Consider the following 15,906-nt stretch of genomic DNA (forward strand, 5'->3'; position numbering starts at 1 on the left):
TGTCAGGGAGTGGCTTTGAGATGATCCAGTTTGGGGGGAAAGTGTGGGTGTGGCTACGATGACTAGATTCAGCAAATAAAAACACGTCCGGTTAAACGGGAATTTCAGAAAAACAACAACTACTTTTGCATGATGAGAGTGTCCCGTGGTATGTGGGACGGCCTTGTACTGAAACAGTATTTGTTGTTCGTTTGAAACTCAAATGCAGCTGCCCCGCTGACGACCTGGCACCTGGAGGGTCAGAGCAGGGCCTGGGGAAGGGCTGGGGGCCGGTGGGCCTGCCCCACAGGAAGGGGGCGGGTTTCCGGGCTGGAGGCACAGTTCGGGCGAGGGCCTGGCGGGAGCCATTGTGGCTTCTGCAGCCACGAGGGAAACCGCAGCCCGCTCACCCTGGAGGGTACCTTCCAGCAGCTTCCCCGGACGGGCGGGTTCTCAGGTGCCAGTGAGTGTGGTCGGCCCGTCAGGGGCAGCGGGATGACCCCGAGCCCCGGGCAGGCGCAGGAACGACCTGGGTGTCCAGGGGGCACGGCCCGAGAATAAGAAGCCAAAGGCCGCCCCGGTCCTGCTTTCCCGCTTGTTTCTGGAGGTCAGGGCCCCGGTGGGCCCAGGGCAGGGGGTAGGAGTGGTGGTTCGCGTCTGACTAGGGGCTGGCCGGTGTGACATCTCCCGGGGCATCTTCACCCCCCTCCCGTGGTCAGTGTGGGAGCCACAGAAGGTTCCGGTGAACAGTGTGGGGAGGAGGGCCATGAGCTCGGTGGGCACTAAGCCCACAGCAGCACACACATCTTCCGAACGTGGTCCCGGTGGCCACCTCTGACACAGGGCCTCCGCTCTGACGAGGCTGGCCGCACACCCAGCCGGCCAGACTGAGCCATGTTCACGTACTAACTAGAACAGGGCCTTGCTGTTGACCCCAGAGGCAGGCGCTGTGGGGACACACGGGTGTCATGGTAACCCCTGGCGGGCACAGGACGGGAACGCGGGACCTTGCTGACCTAACCTGCCTGGCGAGCTCATCTGGGGCTCGGCAGGGCCCACGGGGGACTGGCCACCGGGACGGCCGGGCGCACCCACGCGACCGTGCTCATCCCGGTTCGCGGGCTGTTCTCGTCCACCCCAAACCTGGGGACAGAGAGCCACCCCCGGGTCACCGTGCTCAGCTTCTGCGGGTCCGGAAGCGGACGGCACAGCGGGGCGGCGTGCTCACGGCAGGGAGGCACAGGCTCCGGGTGGGGGTGGGGGGCGGGAGCAAGGCCACTTCCAACCGCTCGGGGGTCACATGCACCACTTCTGCGCAGGGCTGGACGCAGGCGTGAGCCCACCCAGACCCGAGGGGGGGGGGGCCGCGGACCCCACGTGTCACCCGTGGGGGTGAGTCGTGTCCGTGTCCTAAAACCACAAGTTAACCTGGAGCGGGTGAAACAGGGGTGCAGGACAACGGGCCCTTTGTCCCAACGCAGACGGCTAACAGCACTGGCGGGGTGGCTGGAGGCCTCGTGAGGGACGTGGGCAGCACGGCGTGGGGGCCCGAGAGGGGTGCAGGGACGCCACGACAGGCCACCCCCACCTCAGCCGCGCAGACGGCACAGCAGTGGTGTGGGCACGGTCAGGGGGAAAGGGCCCCCGAAGCAGATCCCCACGGAGGAGAGGCCTCTCCCCTGCTCTCCGCCTACACCTCAGTTAGATGAGCAATTTACACAGAGCCTCCCCTCCACCGGCTCACGGATGGCTCAGTCAGCAGTGACCACTCAACTGGGGGGGGGCTGCCCTCGGGGTCCCCGTGTCACTAAAGGGGCACCAGGCAGTGGTGACCAGCAGGGTGGGAGGTGAGGCGGCTGGCAGAGGCCCAGCCAAGGGCCGGCTCCCTGCCCTTGTCCGCCCCCACCACGTGCCCACCATCAAGGCCCACGGCTCAGACAAGAGGCCCTCCGGGGCAACACGGCCCGGGCCTCAGTAAGGGGCTCTGAGCCCCCACTGCCCGGCGAGCCCCACAAGCACAGGTGCAGGGTCTGACCCCCGCGGGGCATCCACCCGCCCCAGCCTCCCTGCACCTTCCAGCAAGAAAACCAGAGAAGCCATTAGCACTCCACAGGCAGGGGGCCGCGTCCGGAGGCCTGGGGAGCAGGACATAAGCTGGATGTGATTGGGAAAGTGCTCATTGGCAGAAGGCGGGACCCCCTGGGGACCAGACCTGAGCTCCCAGAAGCCCAGGGGCGGGAGCAGCTCAGGGCCTGCAGCGGGGAGGCTAGAGGGAGGCAGGGAAAAAGGAGAGAAAGCGACCTGCCCATCGCCCACAGGTGCCCGGCCTGCTGCCCCATGCAGGGACCCCGGTGACTGGCATACACTGGGTGCTCGATAAATGCTGACAGAGCAAGAGAGTCACCGGGCACAGGAGCCCAGGAGAGGAGAGCACCCTTGGCAGGGACAGGACACCTGCGACCTGGCAGGACGTTTATTGGGCCTGCTGATGTCAGAACCATGCGGACGCACGGGCGGGAACAGGGAGGACACTGAGGCAGGTGTCATGGGCAGTACCCACCCAGACACTGGACAAGTTCACGGGGCACGTTGTAAAGAACAGAGACCCCGGGCCACCCTGGACCCTCCGAGCCAGGACCTGGGGCCTCCGGAGGGGCCGCTGGGCGTCCAGGGAGGGCAGCACGTGAGGCCGTGAGACCCACAGGTCTGTCTCGGTGGCTGCCTGGGGCACGTGGACAGGGGGCCGGCCCTCCTCCTGGGACCACCGCTAGGCTCCGAGGGACAGAAAGCAGTCCCGGCTGGGCCGACAGGCACCAACTCGCGGCTTCAGGCCGCGTCCACCCTTGCCCCGTCCGTTGACGGGACACGACCTTGGCCGGTAAAGCCCGGAAGCCCGTGCTTCCAGGATGCCCGTTTCTTGATGTACCCGACGAAGGCCGGGGGTGTGTGGAACGTTCTGTCGCCGAGAGGGCCTAGGGGCCCCCCAGTCAGGGGTAGCTGAGGGGCACCCGCCGCCAGAGCCCCCCGCACAGGCAGTTCTTGATCCAGCGCTGTTCCCACTGCTTGACGGCCGTAGTCTTATTGGGTGACCTGAGCATGGTGACGCAGCCACACCTGGGGGCAGAGCCGGCAGGGTGAGGCGTGGGGCGGGGGGGGGGGTCTGCCCTCCGCCCTGCCGCTGGACCTCTGCACGTGCTGCACCCCCACCGCCAGAGCGCCGTTCCCGGGGCCGCCCGACACCGAGCTGGCTCCGCCACACCTCTGCGTCCCGGCTCAGCCCCGTGAGTGGCCACGGGTGTGGGGTTTTCGAGTCCCGGCCTGGCCGCTCCCCGGCAGCGTGACCCTGAGCGCCAGAACCTGCTCCCGGTCCCGGGGTTGTGTGGCGGCAAGTGGGGCTGCGTCCGCAAAGCACCCGGCCTTCGTTTCCGCACCGCCGGGTGACGGAGAGCTCCCCCGGGGCAGGCTCGGGCTGCAGGCACAGCTCGCCACCGATGCCCCAGGAGAGGGTGCTCAGGACCCCCCAAGGCGGCCGCGGCCCTCGCCGGGAGGCGCTCCCACGACCCGTGTTCACAGGCAGGGAGACAGGCTCGTGGCGGGAAGCCACTGGCCCCGGGGCAGGGCCGAGGGCGGGTCCGCGCGGCGGGCGCTCACCGGGTACAGGCCTTGCACTCCTCCGTGGGGTAGGCTCCCAGGTGCAGCCTTCGCAGGTGGTCGATCTTGGGCTGGCCCGGCGCCCTGGCGGACGAGAGGGGACACGTGAGGCACGCACACACCAGACGCGGGTCATCTCTGACGCGTGCCCTCTGCCCGCACACTCAACGGCGCCGGAAAGCTCTGGAAGCCACCGAGAACCCGCGGGGAGGAGCCGAGAACTGCGTTTGAATGTTTCCAAAACAACGCATTTTAAATCTCATTGTGATCGACCTCCTCTTCTCTTAAAGTTTTTCCCGAAACCCAAACCCAAATGAGTCAGGCGGTCCCTCCCACGGCAACACAAGAAGGAAGCTGCCAGAAGGGGGCGGGCCCAATGCCCGAAGCATCACACCCAAAGGGGGCCCCCGGGTGCTGACTTTCCTCCTTTGGCTCATCTGCGATTTCTGAAATTTCCACCCGAAGTAATGGACCTCGCGGAGGATTCGCGAGTCTCTCTTCACCACGTGAGCGTCCAAAACGGGGAAGCACCTTGTGCGACCTGGGGTCAGTGACCGCACCTTTCTCGCCTGAAGAGTGGGGACAAACCCCTGCCCCGTGGTGCTGCTGAGCAGCGAGGGCTCACACGGGAGTCTACGCTAGGGTGACTGCCCCCTTACGGGGGCAGAGGCCGCAGCCCGGGTCCTCAAGGTCAAGCACACGGCACTCCACGCAGGGGTGACGCGCCAGACGGAGGGCAGGACACGGCCGAGCGCAAAGACGGAGAAAGGCGGCGGGGGAGTCGGGGACCGAGCGGGCCGTCTCTCGGGGACGGCGTTCAGGCCGAGCCCCGAAGGCGGCACCAGCAGGGCGCACGCGCAGGGGGCGAGGTGGAGCCGGGCACACACCTGCTGAGGCCGTCGGGCTGCACGGCGGCGCAGGCAGGCAGGGCGGGGGCCTTGCCGAACTGCAGGCGCAGAGGCTGCTTGGGCTGCAGGCGGCTGACGAGGCCGTCGCTGACGGGCAGCCAGTCCAGGCTGGGAATGAGCAGCTGGCTGGGCAGCAGGCAGCACTCGTCGACGAGCGCCTCGTCCGGCTCACTCGTGGGGCCCTCGTCACGGCCTGCGGGGAGGGGACCGTGGGGACGTCGCGCTGGGCGGCCCTGCCCGAGCGCCGCCTGCCGGGGGCGGGGCACCGAGGCCTCCTTGGAGCTCGGAGCAGCGGTCCCGGGCTCGGGTCCCAGCTCTACCCTGACCTCCCGAGCGTCAGGACCCACTTATTCGTTTAACAAGTACACAGGGAGCGCTGGGTGTCCTTCCGAGAACAGGGCCTGCCGCAAACACGTGACCCGGTGACACAAGACAAGCAAACGGGCGCAGACGTTTAGCGAGCACCTGTGCTGGGCGCTGGGGACCACGACCGTTTAAGCTGGGGGAGCCTGTACTTGGGGAGTGGGGCGTCTCAGCCAGGACTTGTATTTTGATGGGGGGACGAGAGCCGAGGGCTGGCGTCTTACAGCAGATCCAGAGCTTGGTGAGCAGGCGGAAGAGCAGGGACATGCTGTCTTGGGTGTCTGAGGTGGCCGTGTACACGGGCAAGCAGCTGGGCTTTAGCAGGCCCCAGATCCGGATGACGACCATCAGCTCCCGCAGCATGCCCAGCGAGGTGCCGTCCCTCAGGAAGCTGTGTCCCGGCCGCAGCGGGGAGCCCTGTGGGGGAGGCACCCGGGCCACAGGCCTAAGCGCGGGCAGCATCCTAGGACCCCGGTGTGCGGGGAGATGGGCCGGCTTCCCTCGCACAGGCTGGGGGAGCCCCGGGCACCGGGCCCCCCTCTTTTCTGACGCGCAACGGACGGCTCCGGCTCCCGGACGCCACGCAGTGCCAGCAGGGGAGGGGAAGCGGTCCCCCCGGCAGGTAATGCGTGCGGGGGCGGGGACGCAGCCGCAGCCGGGACCATGGAGGCGGGCTGGGGGGAGGGGCCGCACCTGGTTGGGCAGACTGGCCAGCAAGTAGAGCACGAAGTCGCCCACCCACTGCAGCAGCTGCTGGAGCGCCTGCAGCGTGTTCATGTCCAGGACGAACTCTTCCGTCTTGAGGTTGATCATGACCTTGTCGATGTCTGGGAGGAGACGGGAGGTCAGGCGCCCCCCGGCCTCACGGTGCACGCACCCGGGGGCCGCGCCGACGCCCGGCAGCACCCACTGCGAGAGCCGGGCCCTGGGTCAGAGCGGCTCCTCTCCGGCCCCGCACCCCCCCTCCAGGCCTGGCCCGGCCGATGCTCCCCTGGGGCGAGCCCGGTGAGGGCCGGGGCGGCACCCACCGGCGTCCGTGATCTTGGCGCAGACCTCGGTCAGCCGGTCGCCGGGGCTCTTGTCGGGCGTGTTGAGGAAGTGTGGGCGCAGGAGGGACTTGAGCGTGGAGCTGACGGCCACGAGGAAGAGCTTGGCGTGGTAGTCGCACACGCGGGCCACCGTGCAGGGCGACAGCTTGCACAGCGAGGCCTTCATGGCCAGGATCCGGGTGGACAGGACCTGGGCGGGCAGGTGGCGTGAGCGGGCGGCCCCCGAGGGGCCCCGGAAGGGGCGCCCTCCCCCGCGGGGCGGGGAGGCAAGTGCAGTGCGAGGGGCGGGGCAGGGCGGCAAGTGCGAGGGGCGGGGCGAGGGGCGGGGCGAGGGGCGCGCCCTCCCCCCCCCCCCCCCCCCCCCCGCCTCCAAAGAGGCCCCCCACCTGCTGCAGGGCCGCGTTCTGGCGCGTGTACTCCTCGTGCAGCCTCTCCACCAGGCTCTGCACCATGGCGGGCTGCACGTGCAGGAGGGTGTCCCACCAGTCGTAGCCGGTCACCATGCAGTACTCCAGCAGGAAGAGCAAGTGCCGCAGGGCCAGGCTCACGTCCAGCGCGTGGCCCATGGAGGGCGAGATGCGGAGCATGCTCAGCTGCAGGGGAGGGCGGGGTGGGGAGCGCTGCGGGACCCCGCACCCCCTCCCCGGGCCGTCCCGCCTGCCAGGGGGTGGGGAGGCCGCACGCGCTGTGTCTGCGCTGCGGGCGGCACCTCCGAGGCCCCACCACACCCGCACGGGGCTTCTCGGGGACCGGCCTGTCACCAGGCTGCGTGGCCGGCGCGGACCCACTCGAGGGCCGCGGGGGTCTCCGCAGAGACACAGACCCTGTTCTCCGGAAGCGGAAAGCCTCACGCCAGGCCGGGCCGTCTCCTGGAGACCCCAAGGGCGGAGCAAACGAGCAAGGGATTCGCTCCAGGAGTCAGGAGTCGCAACGTGAATGCAGAAGCCGGTTTCCCGGTCAGCACGGGAGGCGGGGGGATGGGCGGGCACGGCCACAGGGTGAGCGCACACAGCTCGCCCCTTCCTCCAGGCCCCCTTCCACCCGGCCGAGGCCAAGTCCCTCCGGGAACAAGGACACCCGCTGAGCACCCGCTACGCTTACGCTTACACGCTTCAGCGCACTTGATTCCAGAAATCCTACGTGAACAGCAACCACCCCAACGGCTCCTGCTGAGCACCTACTAGGCGCCACAGACCACGCCGGAGCTTTGATTAGACCTCAGAGGCGACGGCCTCGGGCCCGCGAGCAGCAGGGAGGCAGCTCTGAAGCTTACCTTCCCGTGGTTGTCGATGCCGACCAGGGCCAGAGACGTCCAGGAGAGCTGCATGGCCTTGAAGTGGACGGCGGGGCCGGTGGTCCGCGGGCGCTTGATGGCCGGCTCGTCCGCGGAGCGCGGGGCCGCAGAACTGTAGAAGACGGCCATGCTCTGCAGCGACAGCCGGTGCACGATGTGGACGCTGCCGTCGTGAAAGGCCAGGGCCAGCCCTACAGGCCAGAGCACAGGCGGCTCAGCCGCCTGGGGGCCCGCCCAGCTCCCCACGGTGGGAAGGGGCCGCCCAGGGGAGAGGCGTGGCCCCAGGCCACCCACAGCCCACCAGCCGTCCCCCACAGCCAGCCGCTTTCCCCGCATCCTTTGCCAACAGCCCCAGGTTCAGGCTACGCCCCACCTCCTCCCCAAGGTGTGGCTGACGGGAGCAAATGGGTCCCTTCCAGGGAGACGGTGGGAAGGGATGGTGAATGCAAAGGCCCCGGGGCCCAGGAGCACACAGGGGCCTTGAGGGGAGGATGGGGGGTGGGGAGGCCTAACCCCCACGACCAGTGGGCGGCAGGGTTAGGGCTCACGTTGAGTCCTGACTCACTTGAGGTCAGGGACACCTGCAACTGAGCCCAGGACCGACACCTGAGGCGCCATAACAGAGCGCTGCCTACCTAAAAAGTCCGCCCCAAGTTCCTAACCTCTTCCTTATCGGTCACTAACAGCCCTTTATGCACGCAGTGTTCCGTCAGCCAGTCTCACGGCCTGGGAGTGTGTGGGATCCCGGAAGCGGGGCCGCCTGGCGGACAGGGGCGGGCCCCACGGCCCTAAGACTTGAGCCCCGGGCTCAGAGCCCACCGCCCCCAGGGGCTCGCGCCAGCTGTACCGAGGCCGGGGTAGAACTGGGTGTCGCTGGCCACCTTCAGGTCAGTGTTGGTGAGCGAGATGGGCAGCTTAGGCAGCGCCACGGCAGACACGCGGTCCAGGTCGTTGGTGGCCGACAGGATCCGCCACTTGAGAATCATGGGCTGTTTGTCACCAACTGAAAAGGGGGCCGGGGGAACGGGAAAACAACAACAGAATGAGAAATGCCACACGGCGGACCCCCGCCGGGGACGCCAGGCACGGCCGCCCCAGCACCCCCGTCTCCGGCCCTGCGCTGGGGACCCGGCCCCGCTCCGTCCCTCAAAGCACTCCATAGCCCAGGCAGCGGAACGGTCCACGGCAGGCACGTGACACACGTGGACCACCAGTCCTGCCCTGGGCCCTCGCCCGACCAGGAGGCCACAGGCAGTGGGAGGGAGGCCGCCGTGACCCTGGCTGAAGCTGGAGCAGAGCAGCGGGGTGCACCCCACTCCCGGCCACCACAAGCCCTGGCGACACAGCCAGCTCGCGGTGCGTTTTCTCGTGACAGGACAGGTCCCGGGCGGAGCCCAGCTCGGCCCGCCTGCTAAGGCTTGAGCTGGACGGTCAAGGGGCCACAGATCCGCGCCCCCTGCACCCACACCCCCCAGCAACAGGCAGAGTGGTTTCCGGGAGTCCCGGCGTGGCTAGAGGGCGCGGGCCAACATGACGCAAGAGGAGACACAGGGTGGATCTGCCGGGACGTGCCCGGGCAAGCCTGCAGGGACACGTGGCCATGGGGGGCGATCAGCACGGCCCATGCTGCCGGAAGGTGACGGCAGGCACACAAACCAGGTAGGAGCAGCGGAGGCGGCCCCCCCCCCCCCCAAGCCGCGCGGGGCCACGGCTGTGAGCCAAGTTGAGCTGGTTGTTACACGGCACAACCAACCGTCAAACAGCGTCTCCCAGCCGCCCACCTGTCTCGAGAGCTCGGCTCTGAACGGCTTGTCACAGCTCATAAACCTGCCGCAGACCCGAGCCCCCCAGGGGAAACTGAGGCCCAGGGAGCACTGAGACTGCCTGAGGCCAGAGTGTAATTTCGCATCTAACAAGGATGACGTCCGGACAGCACCCGCGGGCCAGTGGTCACACCGAGCACTGCACAAACGCTACGCGATGGCTGTGGCCAGGCTGGCCCTGGGGCTGGTCACCCACTGCACTGGGGCATAGGGACCGTGCAGACCTGTGTGGCCCTGCCCGCCACACGCGGTCATGCCGGCCGCCAGCTACGAGCTCACTCAGGACGCGGGGTCCGGGGAAGGTGCTTCATGCTAACCACTGGGCCCCCGCAGCGGGCAGCTTCTGTAACCACCCCGTGGCCCCCGTGGGGGGCAGGAGCTGCGGGGCCTCTTGACATGGCTTCATTCGTGGTTCCCGCTTAGCACCCTCCCGAGCAGCCAACCGCTCCAGGGTCCATTAGCGCTAATCAGCGGAGAGCCCTGCTCTCATCAGCTGCAAATGCTATTTGTGGGCCCCGGGGGGCCTTCATCCCCTCTGAGCTCCGGCGGTGAAAATCAAGTGGCTTTTCCGACTTCGCAGTCATTAAAGGCTGGGCCAGCACGTCCCGAGCTCTGTCGGGGAGCGGGCACGGTCTTCAGGGAGGCTGGCACCATCTGGAGCCACCGGGGGCTCCACATTGAGTGCAGGGACAGGGGAGGGGGAGGTGAGCCATTGGGTACGTCCTGGGGAAACTCCGTCACCCCCTCTGGGTCTGTTTCCTCACCGTAAACCAGGGTTTCTGGAGGGTTCTGTTTTTAGGATTAGGTGCCCTCTGTGGCCCAGGGGACTGTGTGTACCCCCAGCCCTGCCGCACCGCCTGCTTGCTCCCCTTTGCTCAGCCCGCTCTAGCTCCTGCCTCATGCCCCAGGACCTTTGCACCACAGCTCCCTCAAGCAGGCACATGCTCCCCGCAGGAGGTGTGAGAGGGAGGCAGTCAGGCGACCCGCCTGTGGGATGACGACCGGGTAGGACCTCGCCTCTCTGAGCCCCGGGTCAGGTGGCTGTCTGGGACAGGAGCGAAGAGGCTGCATCGGCAGGGGTGAAGAGGGTGGGGCAGGCTGACACGGCCTGGCTGCTCGGAGCAGCTCCCTCACGCTGCCCCGGGAACGGGGAGACTCACCCACAGGCGAGATCTGCTGGAAGACGTTGTTCACGGGAAGCCCCTCCTTCCGCAGAGACCAACATTCCACGATGCTGCTCGTCTGGCTGGACGCACACAGGAGCACCTGCGGAGGCGGCCGCTGGTCCGGAGTGTGGAGCCGGAATGGCAGATTTCCCCCAGGGGAGAGCAAGGGGGAAGCTTCACGAAGCCGGGGCCTTACACTGGAACCCGGGGTGACCGCTGGACAACTGCCCCAGAGACGTCCCCGTCCTGGTCCCGGGACCCGCAGGCTGTGGGGCCCAGCGTCCTCACGAGGTCCCCACGAGGGTGGGGCAAAGGGCCAGAGGCAGAGAGCCGGGCGGACCCCACGCTGCTGGCCGTGTTGATGAGGAGGGGCCGCGAGCCCAGGATGGGGCGCCTCGGGAAGCCAGAAGAGGGGGACACAGGGCTCCCTGGGGCCCCCGGGGCGGGGGTGTTAGCCCCACGTCCGACCCCGGACCCCAGAACTCGCGGGGAGGAGCGTGCGGCGAGGGGAGCGGGCCCGGGGCAGGACTCACCTGCTCTGACATGTCGCGGGCCAGGAACTTGAGGTGGGTGATGGCGGGGAACTTGTCCTTGCGGTTGAGGTCGGTGGTGCAGCGCATGAACAGCGAGGGCAGGATCTCGGTGTCGATGCGGCACTTCTCGCTGACCACGCTCACGCACACCTTGTAGAACTGCACGGGGGAGGCGCTGCTGCCGTCCGCGGTGGCCACCACGATGTTGCCGCCGCCCGTGAAGGCGATGTCCGCCAGGGCCACGCGGCCGCGCAGCCGGCACAGACTCTCCGTTGACGTCAGCACCTGCCCGCTGGGCTTGAGCAGGGACACGGTGACCAGGCCGCTGACCGTCACTGCGATCCAGCCCTCCATCGGCTTGCCGCCGAACAGCGTGAGGGACGGCGAGAATTTGACGCGGGAGAACTTCTCGCCGAAGCTGGAGGCGCCGGACTGTGGGGGGAGAAGGGAGCACGGGGTCTGCTTACTGCCGATGCTGGACCCAGCTGAGGACGTCAGCAACAGATGGCCTGCCCAGACTGTAGGGGTCTGCCCTTTGTGACCTGACAACCCCCTCTTGGGGTGTAGAAAGAGGAATTCCGGGGTGCACTGGATTCTGAGAACAGCTGTCAGTTAAATGAACGGTTCACTGAGGATACCAGCCACCAGCTGAATGGAAGGTTCATTAAGGACAGCAGCCATCAGTTAAATGGGGGCTCACAGAAAACACAGGTGCTGACAGCCTGATCGAAGGCATGAATCGGGCGAGTTGGGCCGGGACTACAAAAACCAAAGGGTGCTGGTGGCGGGAGAGGAGGAGCCAGATGGCGGGGGGACAGGCAGGGTGCACGGTCTCACCTACTGCAATGGCATCGGCCTGCTCGGGTGAACACCCACCTTTTCCACGTGCAATGCCAGCTTCACCCCATTGTGCAGCCAGGACAGCGCCACGATGGGGTCCCCCTCCACCAAGCTGCCCACAGAGCTCTCCCAGCTGTTGGCCAGGTGGTCGGCCATGCTCCAGCACTTGATCTGCCCGTCAGCATCAGCCGACAGGAGCCGGGAGCCTGTGGACCACAAACCCACACTGCAAACCCTCAGGGTGCACAGGGGCAGCGATTCCAGTGCGTTCAGGGCCTGGGAGGGGCAAGCTGGTGGAGGCTGAGCAGGGGAGTGGCATAAGGTGTGTTCGCGGGGACGTGACAATTGTAACAGATTGAGGGTTCGAGTCCCAGCTGTGAACTCTGGGGACGTGACCGGGAAGAGACAGAGTGTGTTACCCTGAGATTCAGGATGGAGGGAGAGCAGCGCTATCCCCCTCAGTCATGTAGAACCACCCATGCCCAGGCCGGGCCTCACCTGACTGGTCCCACTCCAGGCAGGTGATGGCCTCGCTGTGCTCTGAGTTGACGGAGTGCACATCCCAGGGGTGTTCCGTATCCAGGATGTGGATCATGCGGGTGAGGTCTGCGGGGACAGCACACAGCACAGCAGCGGTAACAACCAGGAAGCTACGACAACCCCGGGAGGGGTCAAGGATGAATCCAGCGACCATGCCACCCACGGGGGAGTCAGGGGCATCTGCTGCTGACCACACAGACAGCCTCCACACAGGTGCTATGGAGGAAGAGGCTTCTGTGTTCCCTTGGAAACCGAAGCAGGCCTGAACCTGGCCACTAGCGTCACGGTGTTTTTACAAGAGACACAAAATAGAACAGGGAGAAAATGATCCCCAAAGGCTAATGATGGGCATCTCTCCACGGTCTCTTCCCCTTTAAATTTCTCTGCTTTTCTATTTTTTTCCTAATACATATTACCCAGACAGTAAAGGGAAAACAGCCCCCAACTAAGTACCTTAGACGTTTTCAAATGCAAGATAGTAACATGGACGGTCTGGAAGCCTTAGTGGACCCCGCTCCCCTTGCCCCATTTCATCCCTCGGGGGCGATTCCAGCACCAGGTGTGGGGAGCACAGCATCTGGCCTCTGCACACCTGCGAGCCTGGCGTCCTCATTACCCCGTTATGGATGAGAAAACCCTGATAGGGCCCACATGGGTGAGGGGCAGCTCCCAGGCAGGCCTGGAGACCCAAAGTTCCCCCACAGGGACACACAGGAGCGGGGCTGGGGTCAAGGAGGCACACACCCTGGTCGTCATTTCGAAGGTCGGTGGTGAAGGCAATGAGGTTACGGCAGGACCAGGCACAGGCCAGAGGCACCGACGGACAGTGGGTACTCTTGGGCCATCTCTCCCACTCGCAGACGTAAGCCAGATCCATTGTGCCCACAGGCCACAGGTCACACCCCGAGGACAGTCACCAGCTCCTGGGGCTGGGGGGGGGGGGGCGGCGGAGACTGGCTCATCAGTGACATTCACTGAGTGCCTGCAGGATGCCGAGCTCCACACTGGACACCCGGTTCCCACAGGGAATGAAAGGAACCCAACCGATTCTCTACGATTCCCTGCCCTTGGGTCTCATGTGCTGTGTGATTGAAGCTGAATTTTAAACAGGGGGACGGGGAGGTCTCATCAGGGAGACAACATCAAAGCAGAGGTGTGAGGGAGCAAGACACACGATATCTGGGGGAAGGTGGAGGGGACAGCAAACGCAAAGGCCCAGAGGCTGGACCGAGCCTGGGGTGTTCAAGGAGTGGCCAAGCAGCCCAGGCAGCTAGAGCAGATGAGTGAAGGGGAAGGGGGCCAGAGGTGATGAGGGTGGGTGGTGGGGACGCTGGAGGCCTTCACCCTAGTGGGGTGGGGGGGGAGCCCGGGGAGGGCGATGAACTATTTACATTTGCGCAGGACCCCTCGGGCGGGCTGGAGTGCACCACCAGGGGTGGGGCGGAGGGGAGTGCACTGGTCCTCGTAGGCAGCAATAAAGGCAGTGGGAAGCGCATGCAGAGGTCGGGCCTGGGTCCATCCTGGGGGAAGAGCTAGGAGACCCCATCCAGCGGAGGCAGAAAGTCGTGCCCGAGGCGGGACTTGCTGAGCCCAACAATGACAATGCTCTACGCGCAGGCACCGATTACAGGTTACTCCTTTCACAGAAGTGCCATCAGCTCCCTTTCTCTGAGTCACGACCCCCAGGTCCCGCTACGTCTTCGAGCCCAGACCAGGGACACCAAGGCCCCTCCCACAAGCCCCCCGCAAGTCTTTAAATTCTGCCCTCAAAGCCCCAGACCCCATCCCCTACAATCTTTCCTTTCCAGAATCCCCTCCCAGTTTACCCCTTGAGCCCCCGAGCCCGGCCTAAGCTCTCAGACTCCACCCCAGGGACCCCAAACCCTTCACCTGCCAGGTGTTCACGGGGCCCTCCTGGTCCCACCGCCAAATCCCCCATTATCCTCGAGCCTCACCCCCAGCCCGGACCAGACCCCCAGTTAGTCCCCGGCTCCACGCAAGTTTCTGCCACAACCCCCAGACCCCGCCCAGCGACCCCCGCCAGCCGCGCGCCCGGCGCCCTCTGACCCCGCAGGCCCCGCCCCGGGCCCGCGGGTCCCCGCCTCCTCCGGGCTGCGTTCCCACCCTGCCCGGCCGCGGGCGCCGAGAGGACGCTGGCTGTCCCCTGCGGGCCCCGCAGCCCCGCGCTCACCAGGCCGGCCCAGGCGCCAAGCCGAGCAGGCGGCCGCGGCCCCGAGTCTCTCTAGCTCCCCGGTTCCGGCGCCGCCATCTTCCCCGGGACCAACGAGTCGCCCGCGCAGCGCGGCCGCTTCCCAGAGGCTTCTGGGACGGCGGCGACTCCGCCCCTCTTCCGGGATATTTGCATATGGGACTTTACAGCGTCCCAGCAGCCACCCGAGTTATATTTGGTGGAACAATGAACCACTTTTTCAGTTTCAGTGAGTGATCGCATTTGATCGCACTATATGTTGTAGGAATCTAGGAGAAAGATGGATCGCTGACTCCTTTTAAAAGAATTCACCCTTTGTGTAAAGACATTTTCTTTGGGCACTATAAATATCCTTCGGCTGGGCCCTTGGTCTGTGCTCGCTTCGGCAGCACATATACTAAAATTGGAACGATACAGAGAAGATTAGCATGGCCCCTGCGCAAGGATGACACGCAAATTCGTGAAGCGTTCCATATTTTGCTGCTCTATTCTGGACTCTCCCGAGCGGGAAAACTGAGGCTCCACAGGTGAAGCGACTCTCCCTTTGGAGGCCCTTCCCCGATTTTCAGGTCCTCCCGCGGGCTGCAGGGGAGGGCAGGAGGCTTCGGGGGGCTGCAGGGGAGGGCAGGAGGCTTCGGGCCGGGGCACCCCGCGGGCAGGGGAAAAGGGTCCTCGCGCAAGTGCCTGCACCCTCTGGGACCCCGGGGCTCCGGCGTCCGTGCCAGCCACGTGGACTTCCGTGATTTAGTGTCTGCCCTTAAAACTCTTAGGATGACTGTTAAACGGGCCCCCGCACACCCAAGCGCCCAGACCTGGCCCGAGAGAAGGAACCAGGCTCCGTGCAGAAACACACAGGCCTAGCTGGAGCATCCCGGGGCTCATGTATAAAAACCCCACAACGATGGGGGTGCCTCAGAGAGACCCAAGGCTGCGAGGGCCAAAGCTGGACCGTGACCAGGATAAATAATACCGGATGGCCCATCGAACTAGAAAGTAAATCTTCATGTGTCCCAAATGGTTGCATAAGTGAACGCCTGGGGGAGAAGAGACAAATGTCCCTGCGGCATCCTCGATAATTAACATAGATCTTCTGTCCTCAGGGAGGTGGTTCCCAGCCCCCAGTCCTCTGTGTGGGGGGCACGCAGTAACGCCTTCCGGCCAGGATAGCGTGGCGGGGAAGGAGCTTCCCAGTGTGGAGCCCCACCAGCACCCCCAGCCGGGAGACCAGGGTCAATGTCAGCAGTGAGGAGCCTCGTGGGCAGCAGGGGCCCCCAATGTGATGGCACCAGCGAGACACTTCCCTCAGCGTCTGAACCCCCCGCTGGGTTCATCCTGCAGGACACTGGGCCAATCCCGGACACACACAGGGAGGCCACGTGAAGACGCAGGCAGGGGCTGGAATGAGGTGGCCACAGGCCAAGGAATGCCAGGGACCCCCAGAAGCTCGAAGAGGCAAGAAGGCCCCTCCCCTGGAGCTTCACAGCCCTGCCACAGGTTGGGTTTCGACTCTGGCTTCCAGGACTGGGAGACAAGAAATTCCTGTGGTTTTAA

At 65.8% G+C, this 15,906-nt stretch overlaps 1 protein-coding gene and 1 non-coding gene across 5 annotated transcripts; one reads left to right on the forward strand and one right to left on the reverse strand.

The window, feature by feature from the left end:
• Window positions 1–2,437: 2,437 nt before the first annotated feature.
• MED16 (mediator complex subunit 16) lies at window positions 2,438–14,484 on the reverse strand. 4 transcript variants are annotated; one of them, XM_043586000.1, is made up of 15 exons: window positions 14,338–14,484; window positions 12,891–13,075; window positions 12,105–12,212; window positions 11,643–11,812; window positions 10,767–11,198; window positions 10,228–10,333; window positions 8,092–8,247; window positions 7,224–7,435; window positions 6,337–6,543; window positions 5,930–6,140; window positions 5,595–5,728; window positions 5,126–5,318; window positions 4,518–4,731; window positions 3,631–3,714; window positions 2,438–3,093 (listed from the first exon to the last, which is right to left on the reverse strand). In XM_043586000.1, the coding sequence occupies exons 2-15, from the start codon at window positions 13,021–13,023 to the stop codon at window positions 2,967–2,969; spliced, it is 2,487 nt and encodes an 828-aa protein (XP_043441935.1). In that variant the 5' UTR covers window positions 13,024–13,075; window positions 14,338–14,484; the 3' UTR covers window positions 2,438–2,966. The 4 variants fall into 4 exon arrangements, with proteins under 4 accessions (XP_043441935.1, XP_043441936.1, XP_043441937.1 ...); XM_043586001.1 differs by lacking the exon at window positions 14,338–14,484 and adding an exon at window positions 14,102–14,146; XM_043586002.1 differs by lacking the exon at window positions 14,338–14,484 and adding an exon at window positions 14,037–14,059.
• Window positions 14,485–14,728: 244 nt separating this feature from the next.
• Window positions 14,729–14,835, forward strand: LOC122488897. Its single transcript, XR_006298785.1, has one exon. It is a non-coding gene; the product is annotated as a U6 spliceosomal RNA (small nuclear RNA).
• The last annotated feature ends 1,071 nt before the right edge of the window (window positions 14,836–15,906 follow it).

Source organism: Prionailurus bengalensis, chromosome A2 (assembly GCF_016509475.1).
Source record: "Prionailurus bengalensis isolate Pbe53 chromosome A2, Fcat_Pben_1.1_paternal_pri, whole genome shotgun sequence".
In the NCBI taxonomy this organism is placed as follows: domain Eukaryota; kingdom Metazoa; phylum Chordata; class Mammalia; order Carnivora; family Felidae; genus Prionailurus; species Prionailurus bengalensis.

Excerpts from the sequence above, each read along its gene's own strand:
- MED16 (XM_043585999.1), bottom strand. The coding sequence starts at position 13,023 with ATGGATCTGGCTTACGTCTGCGAGTGGGAGAGATGGCCCAAGAGTACC. Across the intron at positions 6,141-6,336 it reads AGAACGCGGCCCTGCAGCAG|GTCCTGTCCACCCGGATCCT; the intron begins GTGGGGGGCCTC and ends CTGCCCGCCCAG. Across the intron at positions 3,094-3,630 it reads GAGTGCAAGGCCTGTACCCG|GTGTGGCTGCGTCACCATGC; the intron begins GTGAGCGCCCGC and ends CTCTGCCCCCAG.